We start from the raw sequence: 17,785 nt of genomic DNA on the forward strand, positions 1-17,785 counted from the left end.
GGGTTTCCAAGCGATGACAGAAGGTTGTTCATTCGTGATTTGCCAAGTCCTCTACACTCGACTGGCTGGCTGTTTCAATTCATTTCTCAGCCCTTTTGCTTAGGACAACCTCCCCGTGCAAGCACGGAGTGGGTAGTTGCTTCAGGGCCTTGTCTTACCCAGTGTGAAGGTAAGACAGGTCACATTTGGGACAGTTTCAGAAGATAAAACCACCTCAGCTTGCTAGAGGGCCTGGTAGGTCTCAGGCCTGTATTTTGATTGCTTTCCATTGGCAAACGAGTTGTGGCTGGGTCTCATCCCATCTCGACCCTTTAAATTCAGACAATTTTCCTTATTCTGTATTCAGTTCAGCTACTTTGTATTAGTTTGGGAAGTTGGAGCAAAGGGGGTGGAAAGAGGAATAATCTAGCTTGCTCATATATTGTTGAGGGGACGGTTTTTATGCTGCTTTTAAATTCAGGTCACGGACACTTTCTTAGGTTGTCCAGATATAAGCTCCCAAGCAAACGTCAACCAGAACCAGCCAGACACAGATTTCACACGGGGCAGAATCATTTCAAAGTTTGGTTATTTTAATGCAATTTCATTGTTCAAGGTGGTATGGATTTATTAAGTGGTTCATTTCCATCCTGAAGAAAATACTAATAGTTTCTATCTTATGTAATTTTGTCAAATTTAAACATGACTCTTTGACCTTTTTTAAAAACACTTTCTTTATGTATCTTGATAAGATGCCTTTTTTTTTCCCTGGAAAACATTTTTAAACCTTCAAGTAGTTTGGAAACATTTGCCTATTTGCTCATTCCTCTGGGCACAGCCTTTCAGGACACTTATCCCACCTGTACTGAAAATCTTGGTTGCCCCAGCTGGTGGTGGGGCTGCTTGGTGGAGGGGATCACGGGAATATGAGGAGTGAGCAAGCTTTGTAAACTACTTCTAACTCTCGTAATTAGTATGCTACGATCCACCCCAGCTTCTGCAAGGTCAGACATGCAAGACAAGTACTTGGCCAAAAAAGCAGGATTCTAACTAGTGTAAAAATAGATTTTAAATAAAATAGAATCTCTATAGGAAAGAGAATTAGGTTACGCTTTACATTCCCACTTTTGCTTTAAGGTGTCTGTATATGGTAGTCCAAGGGGCACTTCCAGAGTCGGTCTGGCCAAAGTAGAAATTGAGAATGTCTGAGTACATTCATTTCGCAAAGTTACAGGTGAGGGTTTCTGGGAAATGACCCGGGGCATCCCACAAAAATGGATGGTGATTAGCAATATGGTTTGTGTGCTAACAAGGAACGAGAAAGACATTCAGGCCAAAGGGGATGAGGCCTAACCATAGGCTGAAAACAATTCTAAAATGTGATCATTGGGAAACTCTGGCTAACTCTAAAGCAGAAAACAAAACCCATCATTTCAGGGTACGTCTTGTTCATCTATCCAGCTACCCCTTCTGGAAGCTAAATTCCAACACAGGTCCTCCTTTAACTTGGCTTAATTGCTGTGTATTATGAATTACTACGTTAAGGTTTCTAGAGAAAGTACATGGCCCCTCTGTTGGCTCACAATGAGCACTGCATGACTGTTTTAAAGGGGCCCTGTTAAAATTCTAATTTTCGGATTTAGAAACAGCCTTTGGTTGTATCTTGAAAGCATAACTGAAAATCTGCCCAAGCTCCCTCTAGCCGCAACCTGAGCATGCAGCCCAATCTTTTGTAAACATTCAGAAAATACTGATCCCAGCAAAATACACAATCAGCTAGTCAGAGGCCTCACCGCCCATTTTCACATGGATGGTAAGTCTGCTTGCTGATTCTTGCTAGATGCTAGGAACTCCACTCTGATATCGGAGTCTCAGAGCAATCAGTCAGCCCCCTCTTTACTTGAGGTTCATAATGAGGCCTGGAGTCATCAGAAAGAAACAACGTAGAAGCACCCACCACCCTGGGTCTGCTCAGCCCGCCCCAGAGTTGTTTTTCCTGGCTAGCCCCAGAGCCAGAGGGGGCTGCTGGGACAGGCTAGGGACTGAAGGTTTACAGGCCCAGCCTCCGTTCATATGACATTCAACCAATTCTTCCCAGACGCAGGGAGGGGATGACAAGGATGTCAGACTAACACCGGGGAGTTTTCATAAATCCTCAGTGGCCAGTGCAAACCTCTCTTTAAAGCAGCTGCTAGACCTCAGGTAACATTACCTTTGAGGCTATAAAAAAAAAAAAAATTTGACATCTTAAACCAACCCCAGAACCGAACGTCAAATACACAGACTCAATAAATACAACGGAAAATGCACAGCAGAGCTGGGGCTTCTCTCAAGTAGGAAGGCAAAATGGTCATTAGAATGTCTGAGGTTAGTGAACGGTTACGGTTGAAAATGGCAGCCACCTGCTAAAACCCGGCCCATCTCCATCGGCGCTCTGGGTCATCAGCCCCCTACGTTTATCACACCATGCGCTAGCAAATGACAGATCCAAACAACTGTGGCTCAATCCTCACTGGTACTTATTTGAGGTCCACCCTCACATTCAGCGGAAGCCCCAGCACACCCTCACTGTGCCGGGAACCAGTCTCAGGGACGTGCGTTCCTCGGAAGGTCACTTGCCCCTCTTGCTGCGGCCTTTCCTGGAGGGCAGCTTCCCACCGCCCCCCGAAGAGGGGGGGCTGGAGGCCGAGGCCATGGCGATGTTGATCTGTCCCTCCTGGATTTCCTGCCGGGTCTCAGCAGGCAGGTGGCTGATCTTCTGCTGCGTCTCCAGGTAGAACATGACGTCACGCAGCTGCTCCTGGATCTCGGTGATCTGCAGATCCTTCTGGTCGCAGGTCTCCTTCAGCATCCTCTCCTCCTCCTTCAGCTTGTTCTGCAGGAGGACTTGGTTGGCGCGCAAACACTTGTTCATTTCCTGCTCCTCTCTGAGCTCTGTGGTGAGTTTGGCCACTTTTGTGTTTAGCTGGGTACACCTTTTGCAAAACAAAGGAAGACAAAAGCATGTTTTTTCATTTGCTGACACAGTCCCCTTTCTGCTCTGGGATTGAACAGAGGCGCTATGATCTCAGAATTCATTTAGGGACTGGACTCCTCCCTCCTGTGGCGGAGGGAGACTGCTGCCATCGCGACTGCCATACAAAGCAAGGACTCTGCTCTGGTTAACAGCGTAGCTTCAAGACAGTTTTTCTAAGCATCAGAAATTTTTCAATAGTGGAAACGACTCTATGATTCATGGTAAAGCTTCTACTGCTCCTCTGTTTTGCAGTCTCGGGTTAAATAGATGGCTCAGAGATAACAGCTATGATAAAGAAGTTATGAGGAAAAGTGACATTCTTGGAGAGTCAAGTGCTCTGACCTCACTGCATTTACTGGAGAAGAGTTTTCAAGAATAGGGAGTGCCTTATTCTTGATGCTCAATCTTACTCAGAGGGCAAGAATTACAAATTAAGACCCACTGGAGATACATTTGTATGTATCAGAGTGCCAAAGAGACCAGCTGCGGGGAAAAGAGGAACTTCTAGGCATTGGCACTGGAGTGCGGACTGGGACAAGCTCTTTGGAAGTCAACGTGGCAAGATCTATAAAAGCCACAATTTCACATGCCCTCTGACACACCTGTTCTAGGAACTTACCCTATAAAGTATATTCAAGACTGTACTAAAAGAAACATGGAGAAGAAGGCTCATTGCAACATAGTTTATATTAGTCTAAGACTTGAGACAACTTAAATGTCCATCAATTGGGGACCCATTAAAATTATTATGGAACCCCCATCCGATGCAATGCCGTGCAGCTGTCAGAAAGACCAAGGTAGATCTACATGTGTCAGTATGAAAAAAAAAAGTCTCCAAAACAGAATGTTTTACCAAACAGAATACCTAATATTATTCTATTTTTCTAGAAACAAAGATATGTGACACATTCATATGGATATAGCAAAAGATCTGGAAAAGCAAATATTCACTGGTACTATCAATTAACAGCAGTAACCTTTAGATAGCAAAATCTGCAGACTGGGAGAAAACTTCCACTTTTAATTCTTTAATATAGTTCAGTTTGTTAGGGAGCCGAAAGTATAGACTATTTTAATTTCTATTAATCCTATTGTGTCGTTTTTATAACAGTTAAAAAAAAAAAAAACAACTTTGGGGCTCCTGGCTGGCTGTCAGTAGAGCATGAGACTCTTGATCTTGGGGCTGTGAGTTCAAGCCCCATGTTGGGTGTAGAGATTCCTTAAAAATAAGATATTTAAGGGTGTGGGGAAAAAATAAAAAAATAAAATATTTAAAAGAAAAAAAAAACCTTTGGCAGAGAGTGTGTGGGTGATGAAAAAATTTTGAAACAGATGATGGTGACAGTAGCAGGATGTTGTGAATGCCACTTAGTGCCACTGAATTATACACTTACAGTGAATATGACAAATTTTATTACATAGATTTTGCCACAATACAAAAAAAACCCTATTAAAATAACTTCTGACACTGGAGAAAACAGGTGAAGGGCTATGGCAACTCAGTGCAACCTCTGAAAATCTGAATTTATTCCAGAATAAAGGTTTCTTTAAAAAAAAAAAAAGCTTTTAAAAGTTCTCCTCCTTATTTTTCATCCACTGTCTGGAGGTAAAAAGCCCAACTATTTTTGTGAATCTACTTAAACGAGAAAGGTAATTTCCATGAGCACCAAGTATCTCCCCATATCACAGTAGTGGAGGATGTTCTTGCCATGCTGGTCTTGAATTTTTTCTTCCGTATTCAACAACTCTGGCCTTTAACTCCTGCCTAAGGCCAGAATGCACGCCATGTCCGGCTCAGACACGGGCTGTCTCCGGTCAGTTCTCAGCCACCATGGCTCAGAGACGCTGTGGCTCCAAGCACAAGGGGACTGCTTTCTACAGGCTACAGTGGACAATATCTGCACACCGTGAGCACAGATGTTGGGAGAGAGCACTGCTTTCCACACGGCGTCCATCTGGCCTGAAGTGCTGTAGTCTTTAATAAACAGGAAGTCACCATATGTTTGCTCCATAAATAGGGAGACCCCTGAAAACCTAGTGATAGACGCCCTTGAAATGGAAAGTGTTTTCACTGGAATGGAGGAGAGGACTTGTTTACGGAGCCTGAGACAGCTAAGTTAAAGAAGAGACCGATTACACCTACTTTCTTTCCACAGACTGCTTTTCTTTTAGGAGATCATTTAGTCTGTGCTCCAGATTGTCACACTTCTCAATTGTTTCTTTAAATTTGGTCTTCATGTTGTTAATCTGGAAGAGCAAACAGAGATCTGTTTCACTTTGCGGCGGCATAGCTGTGGGGTCTCTGGGGCTAACTTCACAAGCGTTTTTTCGATGACCTGTGTGTAACTCTGACAAACCAAACTAAGAAAAAGTGAGATAATCATTTCAAAGAATTTCTCTAACAGAAATAAACATTTTGAGAAATCCTTTTTTTCCATTTCTCTATACCAGGATGAACGAGGGATCACAGCTACATGGCAAGTGAAACTGCTCGGAAGTAAAGAGCAAGACTTCGGCAGTAAGGCAGGAGATGTTCTGTCAGAGGCCAGACCAGAGCCTCCCTTTCTTAACTCACCATTTCTTCCCTTCTGAGATCACATCCCAAAAATTACCAACCAAATAATCTAAAAACCTAATCTAATGCAAGAAAATTGTGATAATGGATTTTAGCTGTTTGGGTCCAACCCTGCCCCCACCCCGAAAACCTCATTATTAAATTTTCTCATGTACCATGAAGCCACATGGAACATAAGCGGTTCTTGTTTTGAATTAATTTATAAGTGCAATATAGAGAGAACTAACTTATGTTACACTGTCTTATAAACTGAAGAGAATTTTTAAATTCTGGTGTATTGTGTCAGAAACCAAGAGTCTGTGGGAGTCTAGCTAAGGAGACAGTGGATTGAGTCAGGTCTGCTGACTGAACTGAGAAATGCGTCACCTCTACCAGTCTGAGGACACAGGGAGAAGACTGGGGGGGGAGGGGAGAAGAAGTAGTGAGGCTGGGTGGATCATGAGGCAGTGATAACAGAAACTGAAAGGGACTGAGAATTCAAATCCTATGGCCCAAGCACCAGCCAGGTGTTTTGTAAGCAGTACCCCCTTTATATCTGATAAGAAGCCAGAGACTTCAGTGTGTCAACTTTTTACAGAAACAGGCTTATGGCAAGGTGAGGCAATATGCCCAAGGTCACCCAGCTAGAGCATGGTAGATTTGGGACTGGGCCCAAGTTCTAAACCTCTCTGCACCACACTGCAGGCCACAGCTATACAGCAAAGGAAAAATGACCTTTGGGCAGATCTAAACTCTCAGCAGGGATCTGCCATGCACGCAACATCCATCATGTTAGAAAAAGGCCCACTGTTTTTAATACTTTCCTCTAAAAACTTGCCATACAGCCTGCCGAGCAGATTTCTAACAGCACTGTTTTTTTAAGTAGTAAGAAAATAACTGTAGAAATTAACTTTATAGCTAACTTCTGTTAAGTTAGAAAAATATGCAATTCGAAGAAGATTCCTCTATGTCATAAAAATAAAAATAGCTTAAAAACTGCTCTAAATCTAGTTTGGTATTAATTTTCTCCTCATTATTGTTTTGAAATAAAAGACCACTAGGATCCTTCTTACACGGTCTCCTAAACTAACAGGAGTCAGTTTAGGGAAATTGGAGAGAAATGACTGTCAAAAGGAACAAAACTGTGCACATTTTGCTCACTCAAGATACTTAAGCCAAACACACTTAAATCAAAAGTAACCAAATAACTCCAAGAAGCTTTTTAATATTGCTAGAGACAAATGTTACAATGGTTTAAGTTAGTGTCTTTTTAGAACATTTCTGACCATGAGTCACAGTAAGAAACACTCAGTATACGTACACACACACGTGACACAAGAGCTTCACAAAACAGTATTAAATATGATAACGCACTGTGATATTTTATATTTATCCTGCCCTGATTAATAAAAATGCCAGCTGTGCTCCACCAAACTCATTTCACAATCCACAGGTGGAAAAAGTACTGATTTACATAGAGCTAGAGGTGCAAGGAGAAAAGGATTCGTAGAGGAATTCACCCATCCTGACTGCCTGCTCCATGTTCTTCATTTCATACGTGGCCCCACTACAACAAGAAACTTGGAGTGGGCATGAGCTTCATTTTCTAGAACAGACTCTCCCACGCTATAATGACCGCACTACCAAAGGCACTGTGGGGTGGGGGTTGGGGATGGAGTAGTGTTGTAACTGAAGTCCACAGTGAGCACCATGAACAAGAATCCCCATCAGTGATGCCCGTGGTCCGCCGCGGTTCTGCCCTGCACATGCTCTCCTGCTGGAGGTGCCGACGGACAGACGACTGGTCAAAAGGAGGACCGTGGCAGGAACAAACGGTCTGCATCACTCATTAACTTACAGATAAGCAACATTTGTTATTGGAAAACAGAACATCCTTTTCAAGCCCTTCAAGCTTTATATTTGGGGCTGCTCTGACATCCATCTTACCCCTACGTAAAAGGAAACACAAGTTCTAGTTTTTAGCTTTCTGGCCCCTTGACTTGCTTTTCATGGACATTTGTTAGAGAATGCAATTAATCCTAAAGGGTCTTAGAAGGCAGAGAGAACCCTAAGCTTAGCTCTCAAGGGTCTGCATGAAGCACTTAGGTAGACCCCCTGTGGAAACACCTGGTATGGAGGCTGTGTGGACTTGCCAGTGCTCCTCCCCGGGACTCAGGACTTGACACCAAGGCTCGGTAACCGGAGCTCGGCGTCCTGGGTGCTGCCGGAGGCATGTCCTTCCAATGTGTGTTCCAACCAAGCCCATTCAGAAGCAGGACAGCAAGTGACCCTGAGTGCCTCTGGAAAGGCACCTCCACCACTTGGAAGGTTTTTGCTAAACAACAACTTTGAACTAAAGGTCATTTTAAAGCTGGTATTGAGCCTTAATTTGAGAAACTTGATTTCTCCTCATTTGTAGGCATACCCAGAAACCGGGGCTAACAGGCATGGCCTGTGTGTGAGCCTGGCCCTGCCTGCTCCATTCCAGGGGAACCCCAGCTTCCACACAGATGAGACCTGAGCCTGGCTCCGCAGTCCCGGTCGGAAGGTATAGTTATGCCGGGGACTCACAAAATTACCAAAATAATCATTTAAGGATTTTATTTATTTTAGTGTTACTGTGATTTTATTTCAGAGAGAGAAAGTATGCATGCACAAGTACATGTGCCAAGTTGGGGAGAAGGACAGAGAATCTTAAGGAGGTTCCACACTCAGTGCAGAACCTGACATACTGAGGTCAACCCCATGACCCTGGGATCATGACCTGAGCTGAAATTGAGTCGGATGCTCAGCCGACTGAGCCACCCAGGCACCCCAAGCATTTAAAAAAAATTTAAAGCCTGTACTGAATACTAAGAGGATCCGTGAATTATGAATACTGTCCCTAGAACCCGAGAAAGATTCTTGGAGCACTCATTCTACATGAACCCTCAGGAGCTCACTGGTTTTCAAAATGCCTTTTTTTGGGGCGCCTGCATGGCTCAGTCAGTGAAATGTCCAACTTCGGCTCAGGTCATGATCTCACCGTTCATGTGTTCGAGCCCCACGTCAGGCTTTGTGCTGACAGCTCGGAGCCTGGAGCCTGCTTCTGATTTTGTGTCTCCCTCTCTCTTTGCCCCTCCCCTGCTCACACTCTGTCTCTGTCTCTCTGAGTAAATGTTAAAAGAAAAAAAAAATGCCTTCTTTGGAGCCATCAGGGTCCCTTGCACATGCTGGACATGATGGGAAAAGCAAGCAGTTGAAGCTCTGGGCCCTCCATCTGGGTTTCCACCCAAATCACACCACTTTTCTCTTTTACCTGGTGGAGAAGTGAGTGGCATCTTCTTTCAAGGATTTTGTTAAATTCGAAAACCTCTGTCCCAGACAAATAAGGCATCACGGAACCACGGAAGCTCTAGCACCTCTGCCTGATTTTCTTCTTTTCAATTTCAAGGGCTCAGCACCGTCTCAGTGCCACAGAAGCCCACACGCAGCTCCTCAAAGCAGCTGTTCCCAAGCTGACAAACCAACTGGCTGACTCAAATTACAAGCCTCCTGTACATACTTCTATTTTTTTTAAACGGAATTGCACAAAGCACTAGAAAGACTGATTGAAGTTAAGAAACAAATCTCTCCCCAATAAAAATACCAAAATACTCAAGTCTTTAAATCCAAGTTTTCTTTTTTCAGGATACATAGCAGGTATTTCGTTTCTTCCTTATATTTAGTATAATATAGAGTTCAGCATACAACTTTAATACATTCTTCTGGATTCAGGAACTCTAGGTGAGAGTGTATGTTGGCTTCCTTCCCCTTCTTAAATAATGCTCAGCTGAATGCATTTGCAACAGCATATTTTTGCCTCTTCCTTTTCCTCATTTTGACTAATTTCATTCTCATTGTGGTCTAGAATTTCTTGTTGCCTGACACTGCCTTCAGGGGCTAAGTCTGTAATATAATGATGATGATTCATGTTTTTAACCACTTCTCTCTGGAATCCTGATCTAAAGTTAGATTACTGGGGTGAGCCTACTGATTCCAAATTCTTGTTTCCTTTCTTCTCTCCACCGCCACCCCCCTCACCCAGGCTTTATTGAGATATAACTGACATATGACAAAGGTTTCTTTTTAGAGGCAAAACAATTCTCTATCTCTGTATCAGAATAAGGAAGATTCCAGCATTCCTCTTTTCTTGTATTCTGCCTTTTCCCACCCAACATCAGATAGCCCTGCCATGTAGCACGTCTGCGGCATCCAGACAGAAACTTACTTCCTCTGCTGTGTCCTTCTCTATCCGAACTATCTTGTTTTCCCAGTAGATTCGCTGAGATTCCAGCTGGCTTGTTAGTAAATATGAATACTGAAAAAGAGACAACAGACACCAAAACATAAATCACTATAGTTTCTGCATTTCGATAAAACCTTTTATTTATTTTTATTTTTTTAAAAACCTGACTTTTATTGACCTATAAGAGTAAATATAACCATCAGAACATGTATTACATCTTGGTTACACTCTGCTCAACAAATCATGGGAATACAGAGATGTCAATTACACCCCTGACCTGGGGCTTACAATGTCTGGACAAGCAAGCAGAGACATGTACATTATTGAGAGAGAGAGAGAGAGCACAAGCTGGGGAGAGGCAGAGAGAGAGGGAGACAGAATCCAAAGCAGGCTCCAGGCTCTGTCAGCACAGAGCCCCACGCAGGGCCCAAATCCACAGACCGTGAGATCATGACTGAGTTGAAGTCAGATACCCAACCAAATGAGCCACCCAGCTACCCCATCAAGTTAATTTTAAGAAGAACCCCAAGGTTTTTAAAATCAAAGTGTTAAATCAGCTCACTCCCTACTCTAGAAAGCTGTCCCTGTCCCTCCCAGCCTGGGGTTAAGCACCCCTCTCAGCTCCCTTAGCATAATGCCTGTCATTAACAGCACTTAGGATGCTAGCACTTAATCACCAGATCTCCCTGACTAGAATATGAACTCTTTCAAAGTGAGGGCTCTTTCTTTCTGTAGCCCCAGTGCCTGGCATATGCTGGATGTCAAGAAATGTTTGCTACTTGACTGCATGAACAAATGAACAGTACTGTGTAACTACTGAGAAAGGATAGATGGCTTACGACTGTAGGGTCTGGGAGGAGTCTTGAGAGGAGAGAGATGGGAGGGCTCTCGACAGACAGGTGGAGATACGTAAAGACAGAGATCTGATTCCAGAGAACTACTGGACCCAGATGTGAGCTGTGGACACGTAGGATCTCTTCAAGATGATGATGGAGTAACATCAATAAGCCTAGGGTGCAAGGTATGGGCAGATGGAGTCTGTAGAAGGCCCTGGGGTATTATATTGAGAAATGTGGGCCATGGAGTGGCAATGTCACATCTGCATTTCAGAAAAACCATTCTAAAAGACTAAAAAGAGATGTGAATATGCTTGTAAGCTGGAGAAGAGAACGAAGGTGCAAGAGGGAGAAGGGTCCGATGGGAGACTGTGTGTGTGCCACTAGAATGTACACTCCTTGAGGGCAGGGAGTCTGTTCAATGCTGTACTCCCAGGATCAAGGACAGTGGCTGACAGACAGCAGACTTCAATAAACATCTGTTGCATGAATACACTTAGAGTTAATGTGAAAGGGTTACTTCTGAAAACTTAATGTAAAAGGTTTAAACTTTTTCATATTAATACAATTAAACATCAGCCTTATCTTGGGCCATTCTACTCAATCTATTAGACCATAAAAGTCCAGAGATAAGCAAGTTTTCAAATATCCATTTCCTCCCCAGGCTAATAAACTATTTGTTTAAAAAAATTTTTAATGTTTATTTATTTTTGAGAGAGAGAGGGAGGAGCGGAGAAAGGGGGAGACAGAATCCGAAGCAGGCTCCAGGCTCCAAGCTGTCAGCACAGAACCTGACACAGGGCTTGAACTCACGGACTGTGAGATCATGACCTGAACTGAAGTTGGACACTTAACCGATTGAGCCATCCAGGCACCCCTAAGCGATCTGCTTTTAAAACAATCAGTTTGAAATTAATACAAAAGAAGACTCATGTTAAACTTCTCCTTCATTACCATAAAGTTATAATATACCAATTTTATAGGAGATGGGATTTACTGCTACAGTGAAAAATTGGACTGTGCTAATTTTGTTGTTTCTCCAACTATATATGAATACCCCAAACGGCTTTGTGTGTGTGTGTGTGTGTGTGTGTGTGTGTGTATAAATACACACTTTGAGTACATAAGCATCTAATTCATAAAATACCCAAGATATGCAAAAAGCTTCCTGGCCATGGAAGGATGTTACTGGGGTTTCCTCATTCTGACCTGTTCAGTTTCCAACTGCTACTGTGATGCCAACAGGAAGATTCTTAACTTCTAGCTTTATTGCAGCTGGAGGACCACCTTAACACTGAACTTGAGACAATGAGAAACATCCCATTCAAAATAAGATGACAGAGTGAAACTCAGACTTTCAAAGATGAAAATTAGATAGAATAAAAGTATTTTAATAATCTTCCACAGCAATGATAGAACTTTAAAAAATAGTTGACACACAGCAAATGGCAAAGTAAAAGCCCAAGCCACTTTTTAAGGTAGGAAAGTAAAAAGCAGGAGAAAAAGATACTTAGTAATTTATAACAAAGTATCTTACCTCTAACTGTAAGGCATCTATTTTCTCTTCCTGGCAAGTATCACCCTCACATTCATACTGTACTATTTTTCCATCTGTTTTACTTGCAACCAGTCGATGGACATAATTATCTAAAGAAAAGAATGAATGAATCAATCAAGGCTTGTTTCTTTAGAATGAAAAGGGTCTGCATACACTTTTAACTTGGCCAGAATTTTTGTTTTTGCAGGTCTAAATTAAATGCCTTGCAATTCTTATGTACAAATGGGCCAACTCGTTTGAATTTAAGAAAGAGTCAGAGGGCAAGTATGGAAGTATTAACTGTCTTTATAATGGGCAATTCAGGCCATTTGTAGGAAATAGTGGCCTATGGGGCACCCTGAGAATTCAAGTTTGCCACAGACAGCAAGAAGATTTCAAGCTCTGAGAGGAAGGGGAGAGGTTCTGAGGGAGACATGTTCATGCAGAATGAATCCAAATTAGAAAGCGAGAATGTCCTTCACCTCCAGCATAGTCCCAGACTCGATGGTTGGTGAGCTGCATGGCATATGTGTGCTGGGTCTCCTCAAAGTGCTTATAAGCATGTCGACTTACATATCGTCCACATCCTATGTGGCCACATATTAAACAAATCCAAAGGTTCTGCCAAGGAGAAGGTAAGATCTTAATTAGTTGTACAAAAACATATGACCTGGCTCACTCAGAGTGGGAAAGGCACTGACACAGAATGAAGGTGACTTATTTCTACAGGAGTTTCATTTAAAAGAAAAAAAAAATTTTATTTTAATGTTTTATTTATTTCTGGGGCGGGGGGAGAGAGAGAGAGAGAGAGAGAGACAGAGACAGAGACACAGCGTGAACAGGGGAGGGTCAGAGAGAGAAGGAGTCACAGACTCTGAAACAGGCTCCAGGCTCTGAGCTGGCTGTCAACACAGAGCCCGATGCGGGGCTCGAACCCACGAACCGCGAGATCATGACCTAAGTGAAAGTCGGACGCTCAACCGACTAAGCCACCCAGGCGCCCCCTCTACAGGAGTTCTGAATAAATATGTGTTTAAAATGCAAAAAGCAAGGATGCTTTTATGGGTCATTTTCTTGCTCTGGTTTTTAAGGAACTCTAGGGAAACAGCAAGACAAATTATTCACAATTTAGCAGTAAAAGTCTAGTCCTTTTCAAAAAATACAGAATAAAGCACAGAGATTTTTGCTTCAGAGTATAAAATAATGTATTCATATTTCTTGAATGACCCGAGACAAAAAGAAAAAAACAATCAGCCTGAAAAAGAATTGAAAAGAATTTAAGCCACAAAGAGCAGAAGAAACCCCAGAGCATTAAAGCTGTGTTCATTATTCTTTCCCACAAGCCATTACTTACTTCCTGAACCCCACACTCGAAACACTTATTCTCCTCTACTGGCTCCGGTGTCTGGCAGTACCGGCACACAGGACACCTGTCCAGGACACAAAAGTGACAGCACAGATCAAACACAAAAGACAGCTGTTACAGAACCAAAAGTCAAAAACCAAATTTTAAATCTTCTGTCTCTCACATACTATAGGTTACAGCTTATCATAACTAAGGATATCACTCAAAGAACACTTTAAAGCTATTTGCAAACAAAATGAAAAAACCAAAAACCAAACCAAAACAAAAACCCAACATCTTGATAAAGGAGAAGGGAGGAATCTTGATCTGCTTCATCCCTTTTTCCACTCTTCTGTCTAAAGCTTAATCAAAGAACTAAATATGTACAGGTTAGAATTAAGGATGTAAGATAAGTTACAAATTTTGTTTTTTTTGTTTTTAAAAAAATTTTTTAAAAAATGTTTTATTTATTTCTGAGAGAAACAGTGTGAGGAGGGGAGGGTCAGAGAGAGAGGGAAACAGAATCTGAAGCAGGCTCCAGGCTCTGAGCTGGCTGTTAGCACAGAGCCTGGCGCAGGGCTTGAACCCATGAGCCTTGAGATCATGACCTGAGCCGAAGTCTGATGCTTAACCGACTGAGCCACCCAGGAGCCCCCAAATTTTGTTTTATGTCTGGTTATCCATAAGGCATTTTTTACTTCCAACAATCCACCTTATCGCTATTTCCTAAAGATCTAAATCACTCAAAATCTTACCCCATCCTCTCTAAGTGCTCCTAAGAGTTATCACCCCCATCCCCACCAAAAAAGTTAATGTATTTCCTGAAATGCACATGACATTGTGGAAGAGGATACCAGTGCTCTCTAAGTACTCCAGTTTCAATTTACAGAAAGCCAATGAAAATGGCACTGAAGCTAAACCCACAAGAAACAGAGAGGAGAAAGGTAGATGGGCACCAGGGGCTGTGGGGAGGGCACAGTAAGGAGATGTTGGTCAAAGGGTACAGGATTCAATTACACAGGATAAATCAATTCTGGAGAACTGGTTCACATCAATGTGAGTATAGCGGACAACATTGTATTGTTTTTGAAATTTGCTTAGAAGACAGACTTTGGGTATTCTCAGCACACATACATATACATACCCAGGAAAAAAAAGAAACTGGTAAAGGTGTAAGGTAATAGATATATGCTGATTGGCTTGGTTGTGAATATTTCATAACATATATGTATGTTGAGTCATCAGGCTGTACATTTTAAATACCTGAATTTTTTTTTAAGTAAACTTGGAGCACCTGGCTGGCCTAATCAGTGGACCATGTGTCTCTTCATCTCAGGGTCATGAGTTCAAGCTCCACATTGGAGGTAAAGGTTACCCTTTAAAATGATTTTATTATCTTTTTAAGTAATCTCTCTCCCCAACATGAGGCTTGAACTCAAGACCCTGAGATCAACAGTCACATGCTCTAGCAACTGAGCTAACCAGGTGCCCTGAAATACATACAATTTATGGTGATCAATTATAGTTTGATAAACCTGGGGGAAAAGGATTTAAAAATCCATTAATGCTTTTCTGTTATACTCAAGAGAAAGTAACACTAAGTACCAGTCATGAATATTTTTATCAAGCAGGCAACAATGATAAAAAGTGGGTTATAGTTGAAGCTAACTGGGAACTGGCACCAAGAAGAAAGAATGCTTAAGATACACCTTGTATCCATTTGTTACCCAACTGAGTAAATAAAACCAAGAAAAGGACATAAGCAGGAAGAACATGAAGTTCTTATCACAAATGAGGAGGTTCTATCTGCATTTCCTAAGAGAAGGCTAAATGATCTAGTATGTCTCTTTGTTTAGTATCAAAAGAGAAGCCAGACACACACTCTGATGTTCACAGCAGTATTACCAACAATGGCCACATTATGGAAGCAGCCCTAGTGTCCATCAATAGATGAATGAGTAAAGATGTGGTATATACACAGGATGGAATACACTCAGCCAAAACAGAGAAGGAAACCTTGCCTTTTGCAATGACATGGATGGAGCTAGAGAGTATAATGCTAAGAGAAATCAGTCAGAAAAAATAAATACCACATGATTTCACTCATATGCGGAATTTAAGAAATAAAACAAATGAACAAAGGGAAGAAGAGAGAGAGAACAAACCAAGAAACAGACACCTAACTATAGAGAACAACCTGGTTGTTGTTGGTTGGTTAAGAAGGGATGGGATGGGGTTGATGGGGATTAAGGAGTACACTTGTGATGAGCATTGGGTGTGGTATGGGAATGGTGAATTACTGTATTGCACACTTAAAACTAACATTACACTATACGTTAACTCACTGGAATTAAAATTTTTTTTTTTAATGTTTATTTTCAAGAGACACAGAGAGGCAGGGAGAGAGGGAGACAGAGGATCCAAAGTAGGCTCTGTGCTGACAGCAAAGTCAAATTCATGAACTGTGAGATCATGACCTGAGCTGAAGTTGGATGCTTAACCAACTAAGCCACCCAGGCTACTCTTTTTTCCTAATTAAAAATTTTTTTAATGTTTATTTATGTTTGAGAGAGAGAGAGAGAGAGACAGACAGACAGCATGAGTGGGGGAGGGGCAGTGAGAGCAAAGAAGACCCAGAATCTGAAACAAGCTCCAGGCTCTGAGCTGCCAGCACAGAGTCTGACACAGGACTTGAACTCGGGAACAGCAAGATTATGCCCTGAGCCGAAACCAAGAGTCAGATGCTGAACTGACTGAACCACCCAGGCGCCCCTGGGGCTAGAACTCATGAATTTAAATAAAAACTTTTAAAAGAAGTCAGAAGACAAATTTGCAGAAACGAGAATGGCAGATATAGTGAGCAGCAAGCAGCTTTTTTTAAAAAAAATAAGAATATTGATAATTTTATTATTATTTTCTTTTTTTTGTTGTTTTTGAGAAAGTGAGGGCAAAAGTGAGCAAGAGGCAGAGACAGAGAGAAGCGGGGCTCACCTGAAGCAATGTTAGAGCTCACTCAAAGCAATGCTTGAACTCACAAACTGTGAGATCATAACCCGAGCTGAAGACAGATGCTTAACCGACTGAGCTACCCAGGAGCCCCAAACAGCAAACAGTTTTGTCAAAGGTACATACTAGTAGCTTTGTGGTCATTCCTTCGATCTGTGTGGCAACTGTGGTAGTAGTTAGATTAAAAAATATATAAACGGTGCCTGCGTGGCTCAGTCAGTTAAGCATCTGATTCTTGATCTTGGCTCAGATCATGATTCTAGGGTCGTGGGATTTTGCCCCATGTTGGGCTCTGCGCTGAGTGTGGAGCCTGCCTAGGATTCTCTCCCTCCCTCTTTTTCTCTCCTTGCTTATGCTCTCTCTTAAAAAAAAAATGTGTATTTACTGAGAAAAAAGTCTTTAAAACAAACAAACGAACAAACAAACAGGGGTGCCTGGGTGGCTCAGTGGTTAAGTGTTTGACTCCTGGTTTCGGCTCAGGGCATGATCTCATGGTTTGTTGAGGTTAAGCATTGGGCTCTGCGCTGGCACTGCAGAGCCTGCTTGAGATTCACAGTCTCTCTCTGCCCTTCCCCTGCTCATTCTCTCTCTCTCTCTTAAAATAAATAATTTTTTAAAAAATTAAATAAAACAATTAATTCTGAATTCTATTTTCCTATATTATGCCAGAATGTGCTTTCTGGAATGTTAAGTATAATCCCTGAGACTTAAAGAGAGAAAAGGGAAAAAAATTACAAAAATCACCTTATTGGTATTATACATGTAGAATTCTATGACATATCATCTCATTGATTAAAAGATGATGAAGTTTATTAAACCCTTCCTTCCCCTTCATTTTTAAAAGAAAAAAACCTTTTTTAACGTTTTTATTTATTTCTGAGAGAGAGAGACAGCATGAGCAGGGGAGGGGCAGAGAGAGAGGGAGATACAGAATCTGAAGCAGGCTCCAGGCTCTGATCTAGCTGTCAGCACAGAGCCCGATGCGGGGCTCGAGCCCACCAACCTTGAGATCATGACCTGAGCTGAAGTTGGCCGCCCAACCGACTGAGCCACCCAGGTGCCCTACCTTCCTTCCCCTTCAAAAATAACTTTGAGTAGTCATCTTATCTTCCTGAGGAGATATTAGGGGAAACCTTCCCAGAATGTCCTTCTCTGACATCTGTGTCAAAAAACTACCCTCCCAGGCCTGGTACCAATGCTGCCTTCTCCATGCAGCCCTTCTTGACCACCCTCAGAGGGAAACCA

General features: G+C 42.2%; 1 protein-coding gene across 1 annotated transcript in view; it reads right to left on the minus strand.

Moving 5' to 3' along the window:
• Window positions 1–551: 551 nt before the first annotated feature.
• BRAP (BRCA1 associated protein) overlaps window positions 552–17,785 on the minus strand; it is a 30,615-nt gene continuing 13,381 nt past the window's right edge. Inside the window, exons 7-12 of the mRNA XM_077748081.1 lie at window positions 13,544–13,619; window positions 12,672–12,810; window positions 12,190–12,299; window positions 9,799–9,888; window positions 5,139–5,242; window positions 552–2,954 (exon numbers count right to left, since the gene is read on the minus strand). Coding sequence (XP_077604207.1) covers window positions 2,591–2,954; window positions 5,139–5,242; window positions 9,799–9,888; window positions 12,190–12,299; window positions 12,672–12,810; window positions 13,544–13,619 — 883 coding nt within the window. The 3' untranslated portion in view covers window positions 552–2,590. The remainder of the gene's footprint in view (window positions 2,955–5,138; window positions 5,243–9,798; window positions 9,889–12,189; window positions 12,300–12,671; window positions 12,811–13,543; window positions 13,620–17,785) is intronic.

This window comes from Crocuta crocuta, unplaced genomic scaffold (assembly GCF_008692635.1).
Source record: "Crocuta crocuta isolate KB4526 unplaced genomic scaffold, BGI_CrCroc_1.0 scaffold29, whole genome shotgun sequence".
Classification (NCBI taxonomy): Eukaryota; Metazoa; Chordata; class Mammalia; order Carnivora; family Hyaenidae; genus Crocuta; species Crocuta crocuta.